The sequence below is a fragment of the Bos indicus x Bos taurus genome, chromosome 8 (genome assembly GCF_003369695.1).
Source record: "Bos indicus x Bos taurus breed Angus x Brahman F1 hybrid chromosome 8, Bos_hybrid_MaternalHap_v2.0, whole genome shotgun sequence".
In the NCBI taxonomy this organism is placed as follows: Eukaryota; Metazoa; Chordata; class Mammalia; order Artiodactyla; family Bovidae; genus Bos; species Bos indicus x Bos taurus.
In genome coordinates, this window is record NC_040083.1 from 38,714,566 (window position 1) to 38,731,619 (window position 17,054).

The 17,054-nt window shown below is 40.2% G+C and overlaps 1 protein-coding gene across 2 annotated transcripts in view; it reads left to right on the top strand.

The window, feature by feature from the left end:
* Nucleotides 1–17,054, top strand: part of ERMP1 (endoplasmic reticulum metallopeptidase 1) — a 58,307-nt gene that overhangs the window by 20,057 nt on the left and 21,196 nt on the right. Inside the window, exons 5-10 of one of the 2 annotated variants that reach the window (XM_027549329.1) lie at nucleotides 6,344–6,490; nucleotides 7,166–7,258; nucleotides 9,631–9,843; nucleotides 12,324–12,544; nucleotides 15,333–15,507; nucleotides 15,879–16,069. In XM_027549329.1, coding sequence (XP_027405130.1) covers nucleotides 6,344–6,490; nucleotides 7,166–7,258; nucleotides 9,631–9,843; nucleotides 12,324–12,544; nucleotides 15,333–15,507; nucleotides 15,879–16,069 — 1,040 coding nt within the window. The remainder of the gene's footprint in view (nucleotides 1–6,343; nucleotides 6,491–7,165; nucleotides 7,259–9,630; nucleotides 9,844–12,323; nucleotides 12,545–15,332; nucleotides 15,508–15,878; nucleotides 16,070–17,054) is intronic. The other variant, XM_027549330.1, reaches the window with a different exon arrangement.

A 17,054-nucleotide genomic window follows, 5' to 3' on the forward strand; every position in this document is an offset into this window, starting at 1 on the left:
AATGTTGAGCTTTAAGCCAACACTTTAAGCTTTTTCACTCTCCTCTTTCACTTTCATCAAGAGGCTTTTTATTTCTTCTTCACTTTCTGCCATAAGGGTGGTGTCATCTGCATATCCGAGGTTATTGATATTTCTCCTGGCAATCCTGATTCTAGATTGTGCTTCATCCAGCCCAGCGTTTCTCATGATATACTCTGGATAGAAATTAAATAAGCAGGGTGACAATATACAACCTTGACATACTCCTTTCCCTGTTTGGAACCAGTCTGTTGTTCCATGTCCAGTTCTAACTGTTGCTTCCTGATCTGCATACAGATTTATCAGAAGGCAGGTCAGGTGGTCTTGTATTCCCATCTCTTTAAGAATTTTCCAGTTTGTGGTGATCCACGCGGTCAAAGGCTTTGGCATAGTCAATAAAGCAGAAATAGATGCGGTCAACTCATGAGGCACCCAATTACTGACATTTTCCACCTTTCCAATTTGCTTCAAATGCCAAATGACTGTAGAATGGTTGACATTGAGTTCTCGGGCAACTTCTTGTATAGTTATAAGAGGATCAGTTTCAATGATCTTCTCAGATGGTTGTTGTCAACTTCTGATGGCCAGCCACTGTGCTTCTTACTTTCAAGGCTCTCATCTCCTTTGCAAAACTTCTTGACTACCACTGTACTGTACGCTCATTGGCAGTTCCTGAGCCAGATGCGTTGTTGATGTTGTGAGTTGTCTCTGCTGCTTTATGACCCATTTGAAGTCGAATAAGAAAACTGCTCAAATTTGCTTTTTTGTCTAACATCATTTCCATAGTCTAAAATACATATAAAATAAATAGCAAATAATAATTTATTAGCAGTTGACTGGCTACAGTCCAGTCCAGTTCAGTCGCTCAGTCATGTCCGACTCTTTGCGACCTCATGGACTGCAGCATGCCAGGCTTCCCTGTCTGTTACCAACTCCCAGAACTTGCTCAAACTCATGTCCATCGAGTCAGTGATGCCATCTAATCATCTCATCCTCTGTCTTCCTCTTCTCCTCCTGCCTTCAATCTTTCCCAACATTAGAGTCTTTTTCAGTGAGTCAGCTTTTTGCATCAGGTGGCCAAAGTATTGGAGCTTCAGCTTCAGCATCAATCCTTCTAGTGAATATTCTGGGTTGATTTCCTTTAGGATTGATTGGTTTGATCTCCATGCTGTCCAAGGGACTCTGAAGAGTCTTCTCTAGCTCCACAGTTGAATGTATCAATTCTTCCGTGCTCAGCCTTCTTTATGGTCCAACTTTCACATCATATATGACTACTGGGGAAAGCATAGCTTTGACTTTATGGACCTTTGTTGGCAAAGTGATGTCCCTTTTTAATACACTGTCTGGGTTTGCCATGGCTCTTCTTCCAAGGAGCAAGCGTCTTTTTAATTTCCTGGCTGCAGTCACTGTCCACACTGATTTTGGGTCCCAAGAAAATAAAATCTGCCACTGTTTTCACTTTGTCCCCCATCTATTTGCCATGAAGTGATAGGACCAGATGCCATGATCTTTGTTGTTTGAATGTTTAGTTTGAAGCCAGCTTTTTCACTCTCCTTTTTCATCCTCATTAAGAGGCTCTTTAGTTTCTTTTTGTTTTCTGCCATTAGAGTGGTATCTTCTGCATATCTGAGGTTGTTAATATTTCTCCCAGAAGTTTTGATTCCAGCTTGTGATTCATCCAGCCCACCATTTCTCATATTCTCTGCATACAAGTTAAATAAACAGGGCGACAGTATATAGCTTTGACATACTCTGTTCTCAAGTTTGAACCAGTCCATTGTTCCATGTCCAGTTCTGACTGTTGCTTCTTGTCCTTCATACAGGTTTCACAGGTGACAGGTAACGTGTTCTGGTATTCCCATCTCTTGAATTTTTCCAGTTTATTGTGATCCACACAGTCAAAGGCTTTGGCGTAGTGAATGAAGTAGAAGTAGATATCTTTTAGTATTCCCTTGCTTTTTCTATGATCCGCTGGATGTTGCAATTTGATCTCTGGCTCCTCAACCTTTTCTAAATCCAGCTTGTATATCTAGAAGTTCTCAGTTCATGTACTGTTGAAACCCAGCTTGAAGGGTTTGAGCATTACTTTGCTAGCATATGAAATGAGTGCAATTGTGTGGTAGTTTGAACATTCTTTGGCATTGCTCTTCTTGGAATTGGAATGAAAACTGACCTTTGCCAGTCCTGTGGCCACTGCTGAGTTTTCCAAATTTGCTAACTTGGTGAGTGCAGCACGTTAACAGCATCATCTTTTAGGATTTTAATTAGCTCAGTTGGAATTCACCACCTCCAGTAGCTTTATTTGTAGTAATGCTTTCTAAGGCCCACTTGACTTCATACTCCAGGATGTTTGGCTCTATGTGAGTAACCACACCACTGTGTTTATCTGTGTCATTAAGACTTTTTTCGTGTAGTTCTTCTGTTTATTCTTGCCACATCTCTGCTTCTGTTAGGTCCTTGCCATTTCTGTCCTTTATCATGCCCATCTTTGCATGAAATGTTCCCTTGGCATCTCCAGTTTTCTTTACGGGATCTGTAGTCTTCCCCGTTCTGTTGTTTTCCTCTATTTCTTTGCACTGTTCACTTAAGAAGGTTTTTTCATTTCTCCTTGCTATTCTCTGGAATTCTGCATTCAGTTGGGTATATCTTTCCTTTTCTTCTTTGCCTTTCACTTCTCTTCTTCTCTCAGCTCCTTGTAAGACTTCTCCCTTGTGTGTGTGTGTTTATTTCAGTGTTTTTCATGTGTTTTATTTTATGGATTTTATATTATGTTATAACCATTTTAATGCATGACTTGATCCAGTTCAGGCCAATGGCAGCCCCTTCAGCTGGTGCCTGTCCTTTTGACACGTCTCTGACGTGTTTGAGCACTTCCTTTCTGGCACAAGATGTTCCCACTTTTGAGTATTTTCCTAGCCTCAGATTTGGAATTGGGCATATCTCTAGGGAGAACTGGTTCTTTTGGTGGATAATGGTATTCAAAAGCAAAGAGCCTGATGCTGAGTATGTTTTTGTTTATGTTTATCTTGTTTCGGCTTTCTAGGGCCTTTTGAATTCATAGCTTGGTGGTGTTTCCTGTAAGTTTTCAGAAGTTATTGGCCTTAACTTCTTTTACACATTGCTTCTGTTCCCATCCTCCCCTTCCTCTGGGATTCCAGTTACTCATGTTAGACCTTTATATCCTATCCCATATGTCTTATAAGCATTTTTGAGTTTTCTATCCCTGTTTCCTTTTGTGCTTTAATTCTCTGGATCTATCATTTTTCTTCTGCTGTTTTTACCTTTCTTTTTTTTTTTCCTGTTATCTCCAACTTTTATTTATTTTTTTTTAATATAAATTTATTTATTTTACTTGGAGGCCAATTACTTTACAATATTGTATTGGTTTTGCCATACATCAACATGAATCCACCACAGGTGTACACGTGTTCCCCATCCTGAACCCCCCTCCCTCCCTCCTCCCCGTACCATCCCTCTGGGTCATCCCAGTGCACCAGCCCTGAGCATCTTGTATCCTGCATCGAACCTGGACTGGCAATTCATTTCACATATGATATTATACATGTTTCAATGCCATTCTCCCAAATCATCCCACCCTCTCCCTCTCCCACAGAGTCCAAAAGACTGTCCTATACATCTGTGTCTCTTTGCTGTCTCACATACAGGGTTATCGTTACCATCTTTCTAAATTCCATATATATGCGTTAGTATACTGTATTGGTGTTTTTCTTTCTGGCTTACTTCACTCTGTATAATAGGCTCCAGTTTCATCCACCTCATTAGAACTGATTCAAATGTATTCTTTTTAATGGCTGAGTAATACTCCATTGTGTATATGTACCACAGCTTTCTTATCCATTCACCTGCTGATGGACATCTAGGTTGCTTCCATGTCCTGGCTTTTATAAACAGTGCTGCGATGAACATTGGGGTACACGTGTCTCTTTCAATTCTGGTTTCCTTGGTGTGTATGCCCAGTAGTGGGATTGCTGGGTCATAAGGCAGTTCTATTTCCAGTTTTTTTAAGGAATCTCCACACTGTTCTCCATAGTGGCTGTACTAGTTTGCATTCCCACCAACAGTGTAAGAGAGTTCCCTTTTCTCCACATCCTCTCCAGCATTTATTGCTTGTAGACTTTTGGATCACAGCCATTCTGACTGGCGTGAAATGGTACCTCATTGTGGTTTTGATTTGCATTTCTCTGATAATGAGTGATGTTGAGCATCTTTTCATGTGTTTGTTAGCCAGCTGTATGTCTTCTTTGGAGAAATGTCTGTTTAGTTCTTTGGCCCATTTTTTGATTGGGTCATTGGAACAAAATAGAAAGCCTAGAGATAAATCCACGCACCTATGGACACCTTATCTTTGACAAAGGAGGCAAGAATATACAATGGAGAAAAGACAATCTCTTTAACAAGTGGTGCTGGGAAAACTGGTCAACCACTTGTAAAAGAATGAAACTAGAACACTTTCTAACTCCATATACAAAAATAAACTCAAAATGGATTAAAAATCTAAACATAAGACCAGAAACTATAAAACTCCTAGAGGAGAACATAGGCAAAGCACTCTCCGACATACATCACAGCAGGATCCTCTATGACCCACCTCCCAGAATATTGGAAATAAAAGCAAAAATAAACAAATGGGACCTAATTAAACTTAAAAGCTTCTGCACAACAAAGGAAACTATAAGCAAGGTGAAAAGACAGCCTTCAGAATGGGAGAAAATAATAGCAAATGAAGCAACTGCCAAAGAACTAATCTCAAAAATATACAAGCAACTCCTGCAGCTCAATTCCAGAAAAATAAACAGCCCAATCAAAAAATGTTTTTACCTTTGTATTAAGCTGTGTATATATTAAAATTCTTAACAGCAGTTATTATTTTCAGTCCGAGGGTTTCTCTTTGACACATTCTCTGTTAATGGTTTGTGCTTGTTTAGTGATACCCTTGCTGTTATCTGTGTTTTTGAATAATTAATATTTATTTTAAAATTCATGCCTGGTAACTCCAGTATCTGGGTCACCTAGGTATCTGATTCTGTAGCGTTTCTTCACCCCTTCTGTCCTCCACCATTTATGTTTTTTTTTTTTCCTGTAGGAAAGCAAATGATTATCTGGTTATAAAGTTATGAAAATGTTAATATTCTTGGATTCTCTGAAATGGAGTTACTTGATCTGTCAACATCAGATAACTTTTTGCTAAATTTAGTTATAATATACAACCCCTGAATCTCAGTGGATTACAACAGCAAAGGTTTATTTGTTGCTCATGTTACATTCTGGTCCCATGGTTATTGTGTTCCATGTGTCTTATTCATCCTGGGATCCAGGCTGAAGAAGCCCCCATCAGGGACATAGCGATCTCAGGGCCAAAGTTAATGGGAGAGGTGGACCATGTGATGGCTCTTCAGGGTCTGTGTCTCTCCCATTCACAGTCAGTTGGCTGAAGCAGTTCATGTATGTGCTGCTTCCACAGGAGGCATTGTAAGTTATGTGAGAGGGAACAGTGAATAATTGGGACAGTAATGTAATTTATCTTGTTATCTGAAAGAAAAAACTCCTTTATTTGAAAACTGTATATGATGGAGATGTTAATGTGGAATTGTTAATAATGATACAAGTTATGTGTAATAATAAGGAACTTTATGATATGTTCAGTAATTACACAGTTATTAAAATGATCATTTAAAAATTATTTGGCTGCTTTGGGTCTCCGTTGTGGCAGGCAGCATCTTTTCACTGCAACGTGCAGGCTCTCTAGTTGTCGTGTGCAAGCTCAGTTGCCCTGCAGCATGTGGGAGCTCAGTTCCTTGACCAGGAATTGAACCTGCATCTCCTGCATTGAAAGGTGGATTCTTAACCACTGGACCATGATCACTGTAATATCTAAAATAATCATTGTAATAACTAGCAACATAGGAATGTGTTTAGTACAACGTTAAGTGAAAGAGAAATGTAAAGATTATACATACCCTATCAGTACATCTGTGTACACACATACATTTATAAGTCATATATAAGTCGAAGACTTAAAAATGATAATAGTTATCTTTGGATGATGGGCTTGTGAGTAGTTTTTCATTTTTAAACTTAAACTTTTTATAGAGCTGTTATATTATTATTAAAAGCAATTTTGTTGTCCACAAGGTTATTTTTCATTTAAAAGAATCATATGCATTTATCAAAGAAATGTTGGAAAATATAGAAGAGGATTAAAAAAACAAAACTCTTGACCTATCTCCCCAAATCACCATAGTAACTACTTTATGTATGTTAAAAAGTTCCAGATTAACCTCATTGTTGTCATATTTTATTTTAGGTCCTGAAAATCCTTGGTTGGTCCAAGCTTATGTCTCAGCAGCTAAACACCCATTTGCTTCGGTGGTGGCTCAGGAGGTTTTCCAGAGTGGAATCATTCCTTCAGATACTGACTTCCGGATCTACAGGGATTTTGGGAACATTCCAGGTATTGTCAATTGTTATGGACTTTTCTGTGACAATGATTAATTAAAAACAAGTCTTACTTTTTGGAAGTTTGTGGGTAAGCAGCATTTTCTGAGAGCAGATTTTTATGTGAGAACTGTATATACTGACTCACTCAAAAAGAGTTCCTGATAGTCTCCTTTTCTTTTAAACTCCAATTTACTTTAAATGCTTCCTTTTTCTAGAACATGTCATCTTGGCCCACAATGTGACAGAAGAACAGGGGAGAACTGTTAGCACTTCATTCGCAAAAGATGGTGATAGATCCTTCAGGGGTCTTTTTCATCGTTACCTTGCTTCGCCAACTGCCCTGGGGACTTGTACAGCTTATTTAAAGTTAAAATTTGGCTCTGGCCAAATTCTACATCTGGCAAGATGTAGATGGTAAAGTTTTGATGACCTCCCATGCCAGTATTCCTACTCCTTGCTGTGTGACTTGTAATGCCCCAGTCATTACATATTGAATTATGTACCATAGCTATAGGTTCTGTGAGAATTTCATCATTCCTTCATGAATGTGACAAAGCAGTCATGCTACTGCTTTGCTGTCTTTTAGGAATTTAATACATTAAATACATTAAACAAAGAGGCCTTAAATTGAGGTTGATCTTTAAAGTAAAATGACTTTTATTTTGTTTTTTTTTTCTGTATGTCTTAGGAATAGACTTAGCTTTTATTGAGAATGGATACATTTATCACACCAAGTATGACACAGCGGACAGAATTCTAACAGATTCCATTCAGAGAGCAGGTTGGTACTCTGATTTAGACTTTTGATATTAAGATGGAATATTATGGATGACCTGTGAGCCTATAGATACTCTGTGTCCTGTGCATTAAGGAGGCAGTGTATGGTGTGAATGAAGTGGGGCTTTGGAGTTAGATGAGGCTTTGAATTTTAGCCTTGAACTCTAGTTTAGCAGTTAGGAACCTAAGACTATTCATTATGAGGAATTTGAAAGGGAGTTGACTTAGGGTTATGGAAACATTGCTGAGTATTGAGAGTGTAGCCAAAATGGAAGCTGTACATTGGAGGTGGCACAAACACATATTTGGGCAACTTGCCCAGGTATGGAAAAGTTGCATTGATCCAAGGTTGGGTGGTGAGGACAGGTGAGCCAGTTATATAGGACAGGTGTCAGGACGGGAGTTAAAATGCTTTCCGGTGACATCAGTAGTAGTCAGGGGAGGTGAGTCTGAGGCTGAGCCTTCCAAAGAGTTGGGATTTGGCACAGTGGGAAAGAGCCTGTTTGAGTAAGAGCTCTGCATGAGTAGGGCTTGTTTGTGCTGAGGACTGTTAGACTACAGTGTGAATGGAGGTTGCATTTTTCAGACATAGAGGGAAATGAGGCAGAGGTGTATGGAGGTAGAGAAAGCTGTAGATGGCTTTAAAAGTCAGCAAGCGGATGCTATAGGAATAAGAGATCATTAAAGGCCTGCATATGTGAATGAATGATGGTTTAAAATGCTGTCAGTCTGGTGATGCAGTATGGAGTGTATGGGAGACAAGGGGAGAGAGCCAAGAGTCAGGGCTGTTCCAACAGTAATTTTAGTGTGGAATACGAAGACCTAGACTGTAGTGCTGGCAAAAGATAGACATGAAAGCAAGGGTGGAAAACTAGGTACATTTTGAATGAAAACTCAGCAAGACTTGATAGGTTACATAGCAGGGATGAATCAGATGGATGGCAGCAAAGAAGACCTCAGAGGGTAAAGCCTGGCTGGCTGGGGAGAGATGACACCACTGACCATAATTGGACATGGGAAGGTGGCTCTCGCCCAGAGCAGTAGTGAGAAGGGGGAGGAGGCTGTGAACTCTGTCAGATACGAGACAGAGGGTGTCTGTGAACTGACCAGATGAAAATGTAGATATGCCATTAGAGACTGTGGCAGAACTGGGTATCTGGGTTTGGAAATTAAAGGCACAGTCAAAACCACAGAAGTCTGGAGAATGGAAATGGTGTTTGGAAGGGTGAAACAAACCTGAGCTTAGGGGAAGATGCATTTGAAGGCGGCAGGAGAGCTGATGAAAGAAATCCCACAGTGAGACAGTGTGGTGTCTTCAGTGAAAAGAAGAGGAAGTCCAGGACGGAATGAGCATCAGGAAGATATGCCAGCCATTCAAAGCTTCTTACAATTCTTCATTATAGTTCAAACTCAGTCATTGATTGATGTAACAGATACTTATGACGGCCTCTGAGGTGCCAGCTTCTGCCTGACAATGACTCAGCCCGCTCTCCAGCTTCATTGCAAAATACTCTCGCTCCTCATTCTGGACATTTTTCCCCTCCTCAGGGCCTTTATCTACACGGGTCTCTAAACAAAATCTCTCCCCTGTCGTAGCTCCTATCCATCCTTTAGCTAGTTGATTTCTCCAACTCCACTAGTCTCCCTGATATGTTCTTAGGGCACTTTCTCCATACTATTTCTTTTTTTAATTGAGATATTATTGACGTTCCTTATTATTATTTTTTAAAATATTTATTCAGCTGTATCAGGTCTTAGTTGCGGCACACAGGGATCTTTCATTGGGGCATGCAGGCTTCTCCAGTTGTGGGCACAGGCTCCAGAGCATGGGCTCAGTAGAGTAGGCATGAGGACTGAGTTGCCCCATGGCATGTGTGACCTTAGTTCCCTGAACAGGGGTTGAACCTGCATGTCCTGCGTTGCAGGGTGGATTATTAACCGCTGGACCAGCAGGGAAGTCCTTATTAATTCTTAATACATGTGTAATAACTTGTTTGGTGTCAGAGAGCTTCTTGAGGTTCTTGGTTCCCCACTGAATTTCTATGTCAGAGCAGTGTCCGCTACATTAAGTATATATTAAATGAATAGAGACTGAGAAATAGCTGTTGGGTTTGTCACCAGCGAGGGTACAGTTGATCAGGGAGTAGCTATAATAACTAGAAGAGAAAGGATGAAGACCAGGTCACGGAGCTTCAAAGCAGAGAAGAAACAGTGTAGAGGGCATGGACCTTATAAGAGAGATTTATCAAGAAAAACTGGGGCGAACAGTAGGACGGTAGAAAGCTGTTTCTGTTCATAGTCTTTCTAGGTACTCCTTGACTCCAGCAGTGGATGGTTTATTCAACGTTGTTACCTTTCATTTCTTTTTACTAATAGGTGACAACATTTTAGCAGTTCTTAAATATCTAGCTACATCTGATATGTTGGCTTCTTCTTCTAAGTATCAACATGGAAACATGGTCTTCTTTGATGTGCTTGGCCTGTTTGTCATTGCCTACCCGTCTCGTGTTGGCTCAATAATTAACTATATGGTGGTAATGGCTGTTGTTTTATACCTGGGAAGGAAATTACTGCATCCCAAATATAAGAGTAAGTATTTTCCTCTAAAACTACAATACTGGATGGGTATAGAGTTTACCTAAAGTTGTTTGGCACTTTTCTTGTATCTTTCCAAGAAGTTACAAATCTTAAGAAAAATAACATTTGATTTACACTATTGTAAGAAATACAATAAAGGACAGAAATGGTATGGACCTAACAAGAGGTGGCAAGAATACACAGAAGAATTATACAAAAAAGATCTTAATGACCTAGATAACCATGATGGTGTGATCACTCACCTAGAGCCAGATATCCTGGAACTGAAGTCAAGTCGGCTTTAGGAAGCATCACTATGAACAAAGCTAGTGTAAGTGATGGAATTCCAGTTGAGCTATTTCAAATCCTAAAAGATGATGCTGCGAAAGTGCTGCACTCAGTATGCCAGGAAATTTGGAAAACTCAGCAATGGCCACAGGACTGGAAAAGGTCAGTTTTCATTCCGATCCCAAAGAAAGGCAATGCCAAAGAATGCTCAAACTGCCACACAATTGTACTCATCTCACACGCTAGCAAAGTAATGCTCAGAATTCTCCAAGTGAGGCTTCAACAGTATATGAACCAAGAACTTCCAGGTGTTCAGGCTGGATTTAGAAAAGGTAGAGGAACCAGAGATCAAATTGCCAATAAGTATCCGTTGGATAGAAAAAGCAAGAGAGTTCCAGAAAAACATCTGCTTCTGCTTTATTGACTTTGTGTGGATCACAACAAATTGTGGAAAAACTCAAGAGATGGGAATACCTCTGCCAACCATACCTGCCTCCTAAGAAATCTGTATGCACATCAAGAAGCAACAGTTAGAACTGGACATGGACCAACAGACTGGTTCCAAATTGGGAAAGGAGTATATCAAGGCTGTATATTGTCACCCTGCTTATTTAACTTATATGAAGAGTATATCATGTGAAATACTGGGCTGGATGAAGCACAAGCTGGAATCAAGACTGCCGGGAGAAATATCAATAACCTCATATATGCAGAGGACACCACCCTTATGGCAGAAAGCGAAGAGGAACTAAAGAGCCTCTTAATGAAAGTGAAAGAGGAGAGTGAAAAAGCTGGCTTAAAACTCAACATTCAAAAAAGATCATGGCATCTGGTCCCATCACTCATGGCAAATAAATGGGGAAATGATGGATCAGTGACAGACTTTATTTTCTTGGGCTCCAAAATCACTCAGATGGTGACTGCAGCCATGAAATTAAAAGACGCTTTTTCCTTGGAAGAAAAGCTATGACAAAGCTAGACATCGTATTAAAAAGAAGAGACATTCCCTTGCTGACAAAGGCCCATCTATTCAAAGCTGTGATTTTTCCAGTAGTCACGTATGAATGTGAGAGTTGGACCATAAAGAAAGCTGAGCAGTGAAGAACTGATGCTTTTGCACTGTGGTATTGGAGAAGATTCTTCTGTTGAGTCCCTTGGACTGTAAGGAGATCAAACTAGAGAATCCTAAAGGAAATGAGTCCTGAATATTCATTGGAAGGACTGACGCTGAAGCTGGAACTTCAATACTTTGACCACCTGATGTGAAGAACTGACTCAGTGGAAAAGGCCTTGATGCTGGGAAAGATTGAAGGCAGGAGAAGGGAACGACATCCAACAGACAGTTGGATGGCATCCCTGACTCAATGGACATGAGTTTGAGCAAGCTCTGGGAGTTGGTGATGGACAGGGAAGTCTGGCATGCTGCAGTTTGCAAAGAGTTGGATACAACTGAGCAACTGAATTGAAGAAATTTCTAAATGAGTATCAGGGTGATATGCTCATTATACTTTTAGTCTTGGTGAAGCATGCAATTTTTATGTACTTACGCACTTCATGGAAGTACTTCAAAAGCTTGTAGAAAATGGTTTGTAAAGATTGACTTTTAGTGAAGAGTCCCTTAAAAAGCGTTGTCCACATTGCAGACCAGTAGCACCCTGTTCTGGAGTATGAATGAACTGTTTCTGGTTAAATTGGTCTGCTTCTGCTTGAACTGTTTTACAGTCTTAAGTTAGTGTGTGCTGTTAGCAGGTCAGATATTTAGCAGCGATTTAAATATTCCTTAATCACTGGTTATTTTCTCATGCTGCTTCTCTTCCTGTGTTAAGTTTCTTTTGGTAAGACTTTATATGTAACTCTGCCTTCCATTTTTGCTGTTATTTCAATACACAAAGCATTCCAGAGGTGGTAAAAATCAAGATGACTCCCTTTCCTAGTCAGGAATATAGCTGAACTTTTCCTGAAGACTTACCTCTTTGGGTCCTTTGTACCCACAGACTCTCAGCAAATGTTCATACTTGAATTTTATTCACTGATACTTTCCTTGTTTGTTGTAATGTTTAACAAACCTTACCCCTAGGAAATTTTAATATTTTCAATTATAGTGGTAAATTTTGTTTTAATGTTTGCTCCTTTAATTCTACTAACTGGTGGTGAAATTGATTTGATAAAGACAGTGATCACTGCTCTTGTTTTCTCTCCGTCAGCTGCTACCTACACAAAGGACTTCTTCTGTGGACTTGGCATCACTCTGATAAGCTGGTTTACCAGCTTGGTTACAGTTCTCATTATAGCAGTGTTCATCTCACTTATTGGACAGTCCCTCTCATGGTATAACCACTTCTATGTCTCCGTTTGTCTGTATGGAACTGCAGCTGTAGCCAAAATAATATTCATACATACCCTTGCAAAAAGATTTTATTATGTGGTAAGTGTTGGGCTTTTTTATTAATTTCTTTCTGCCACCTTCAAGGATTGAAGTCAAACTCAGGTGGGGTTCCTTATGTTTGGCCTTTTGTGACACCAAAAATTGTTTGGCATGGTTATGGAAAATCGACTCCCAGAACCATGTTGACTTTCTGGAAAACTTCTTATTCTGAGGGTTGCAGACTTATTCAGTGAGTTTACACGGCTGGCAAACAGTGTTTGGGGTGTTGGTGACAGCAAGGCGTGTTAGCATAGCCTTCTGCCTCTGCTGACAGTGGCAGTTTTTATGACCATGCTCTTTAATCTGCCAGCCTTCCCTGGGACCACCGGTTATTTTTATTTGAATAGCCCTGTTCTCTGGTGGACTGTCAGCTCCTTGAGGGCAGGGATGATTCTGTTCACTGTCCCCTGTGCTTAGGCAGTCTCTGGCACAGAACTGACACACTGTTTTCTGCCTGGATGAGCACTGTATCTAAAGCTGCACTGAACTTGTTCAGTCTCCTTTACTCTTTTTTTTTAAAGCTGTGTGTTGTTGATACAGATTCTGTCAGCATGCTAGGTGGTCTGGGGGTTAGTGACACATTGCTGAGGAGAGAAAGGGAGGGGAGATAGAGTTCCAAAATAATACATGCTGTCTTAGAGAAATAGCCGTAGTCATGGTTTCAACTGTATACATTTGTTTGGTAAAAACAAAGTTAATATTAGGTTTATGAGAGAGCAGGACTAAAAATTGAATAATTAGTGAGAGAGCAAGCCACAAACATTCTGATTTTCTAAGATAATAAAAGGGAAAATCTTTCTTTCTTCCCTCATTTTCAGTATGGCATGTGCACACCTGTTTATTTCAGTTTGTCCTGCTGGGGATTAGACTGGGGACACGGAAGACTGTAAACAGCATACTTTCACTAGCATGTCTTCAGTACCTGAAGCTTGGTCTCAGTTCAGTTCATGTTGGGATATGGTGTAAGGAGCCCTTCTGTGTGGCAGGCCCTACTGAAGAAAGATTCATTGAGGTTAGCCATCTGTTTATGGTTGAGCCAATACTTATATCTTCATGACTAGAGTTTCCAAAAGAACTACATGATGCGGCTCAATTTCAAGTGTTTATTCTTGCTGCAGTGGGATGTAACCAGAGTGTGGCTGACACTCTGGTTGATATGGCATTGGGGTACAGTAGAGGGTAAGACAGGAATGCTTAGTAAAATTCTAATTTCAGTTGTCCAATTATGAAACTTTGGGCTGAAGGCACAGTAGAAAGAGTAATATTTTCATTTTTGTCTCATATTGTCTTTGAGTACCCAGTGGGTTCCCATCTTCAGGCCTAGTCTTTTCTTTGAGAAGGTCACAGTCTCCCTGGGGGATGCAATGATGGGGAAACCACAGTGACTCCAATGCACTGGGATAAAGTGAAATAGTGATAGCTTCGCAGTGCTGTAGGATTGTAGGGCCAGGAGAGATTAACTTTGTTTGTGGAAGTCAGGAAGACTTCATGAAGGTGGTGACATTTGAACTGCGTTTTTTGTGGCCTGAGTAGAAATGTACCAGGGAACTGGTTGATGGGCAAAGGTCAGAATGTACAAGATGTATTTGGGTCACAGGCAATAAGAAGTTCAGTGTGGTGAAGATAAGGTTGATAGTTAGAGCATAACCCTAAAAATCACTGGGGCCACAGTTTAAACTTTCTAGGCAGGATATTGAATGAGAAGATTTGTAATTCAGCAGGAACACTCTGGTAACAGTATACATTACCAATGGACTGGAAGGGGGAAAGGGTGATAGAGGTGGGGAGAGGGGAGCTAGATTTGAGGGATGTTTGAACTTGGTATAAAGTGGGAACAGTGTAAAACATCTTATTATAGTCTTCATTGTTGATATCTTTGTTTTTAAATATCTGAGTGGAATCTGGCTTCAAATTGAATCCTGAGAACTATTTTATTCTTTTCAGAGACCATGACTCTTGATTAATAGTGTTGAACATCTAACATTTTACCAACAATAGCCTATCTTTCATTGTCCAAGGAAGTTTGTCAAGTGACCTTTAGTTTGTTTTGAAACATGTGTGACTGAAACTCTTTTGCATTTTTGAAGTAGGGGCCCTTTTAACAAACATGCCCTGGACTGTACAGAAATGAGAAGGCAGAGGAGAGAAAAGCTTAAACATACCTATTTCTGTTTTGATGTTTCTGCACTGAAATTATAACTTTCATGTTTACAGTAATAGAATAACTGGTACAGAAGTTAAAATGTATAAAGTTCAAAAGGCAACTTTCTTCTGTAGAACTCAAGGTGCTGTACAGGAATCCTCAGACTTTCAGACTTCAAAGCTCAAAAAGTGTTGATCAAACCCCCCATGGCCCTGTGCTCTAAAGGTCCTGCAGTTCTTGAGGCATGCTGTTGGAGGCACTGCAACAGCTTATACTGTTCTTCATATGGGTTGTTTCTCTGGTTTGCTTGACATTCTTTGAAAATTTCATGAATAAGAGCTTATAGTAGTGAATGTTTTAAGGGAAGTCCTTTCTTCTACTTTAGAACATTTCCAAAGGTCTCTCAGCCCAGTGGAGGGAAAGCTTATATATAAGTAACGATGTTTTTACCCTAACTTGTTAAATTCTCCTTTCTTGTGCAGCAATTTGAACTTATTGCTTCCTGAGAGGAGGTAGCTTTGTCAGTGTTTACTTCATAGTTTAAAGGATAGACCCTGCTCAAGACAAAATGTAGCTTTTCTGAGCAGTGGAAATTATACTGCAGTAGAAGATCTTGATGAGTTGTCTGTATTTTTTTTCTTTCAGAATGCCAGTGGCCAGTATCTGGGAGAAGTATTTTTTGATGTCTCGTTGTTTGTACACTGTGGGTTCCTTACAGCTCTCACTTACCGAGGGCTCTGCTCTGCATTTATTAGTGCTGTCTGGGTGGCATTCCCGTTGCTCACAAAGCTTTGCGTGCAAAAGGACTTGAAGCAGCATGGTAGGGTCTTTTTGGTTGCAATACAAACGGGAAATGCCTTAAAATACATTAAGGCTTCCAGAAACTTGTCTCCTTATTTGATTTTATTGGGTAGGCTTTCAAAATTGTTGCTGTTTTAAGATCACACAGATGTTTATCTTATACCCATCATTCTTACATAAATGAACACATGGTAATATATTACATTTTTTGTTTTCTTATTTGTATTTTACCCTCTCAAAGTGTTTTATCTCTGTTTATAACATGTACCAAAAGGCCAAGTCACTGCTAACCTAATTTTTGTTAGGTGTAAAGATACACTGTTGCTATAAAAAGCTATTATCTCACTGGAGAATTTCAGAGATGTATGTTTTCTTTCTCTTTTTCTCTAGGTGCTGGAGGAAAATATATTGCCTTTTACCTTTTGGGGATGTTTATTCCATATCTGTATGCACTGTACCTCATCTGGGCCGTATTTGAGATGTTTACCCCTATCCTTGGCAGGAGTGGTTCAGAAATTCCACCTGACGTTGTGCTGGCCTCTATTTTGGCTGGTTGTACCATAATTCTCTCATCCTATTTTGTAAGGAAAAAGTTTTTTTTTTTTTTTTTTTAATTTCCTTCTTCATTTTATATATAAATATGTGATGAGTTTAACCATGCTAGATCTTACAAAATAGTATTGAAGAGCTTCCCTGGTTTCTCAGACTGTAAAGAATCCGCCTGAAATGCAAGAGATCTGAGTTCAACCCCTGAGCCGGGAAGATCCCCTGGAGAAGGAAATGGCAACCCACTCCAGTATTCTTGCCTGGAAGATTCCATGGACAAGAGCCTGGCGGTCTACAGTCCATGGGGTCGCAGACTCGGACACGACTGAGTGGCCAACACTTTTTCTACTCTTAAGCCAAAGAAATGGTGCATATTGTAGGTTTGGTGTGGTCAGAAAACGTAGAAGCGGGGGTTTGTTAGTTTTGCTTTCTCATGCTCCCAAATCCTCTGATGATACTTTTCAGATAGCTTTCAAACCACCTGAATGTGAATGTGTGGAATGAATACCAAGTGAGAACTGGTAGAGATTGCTTGGTGGTGAATTTTTAGACTGTGTTTTGAACTTACTGACTAGAGGCAAGTGTTAATAAATACGTGGTAGTTTCACCGTTGCTGGTAGAGCCAGTGAAGGGAGACTCATTCTGATGGGGACTTTTCCACTGTCATTCACCCGCCTCATTGCTGGCACCGCCAAGGTCACTAGTTGAGTCTGTGTCCTTGAGTGACACACTTAAAGCACCCAAGCATGCTCATTTACCAAGTAATAAGAACGTGTCACAGCTCTTGTCATTTTGCTGTCTGTGTTCTGCCCGCAGAGAGAGAGTCCTGCCTTGCCATGCCTGCTTCTCTTCCCTGGGACTCTACAGGGGAGAGGGGGAAGAAATGGTGCAGAGTGGATAACATCCACCCTGCTGGAGCAAGCTCCAGGCAGAGCTCTGCCCTTCGTGTGGTGTCAGCACTCCCCAGTTCTGTGGTTCTTTTCATTGCAGTTCCTAAGAGTAAGACATAGTCATTGAATA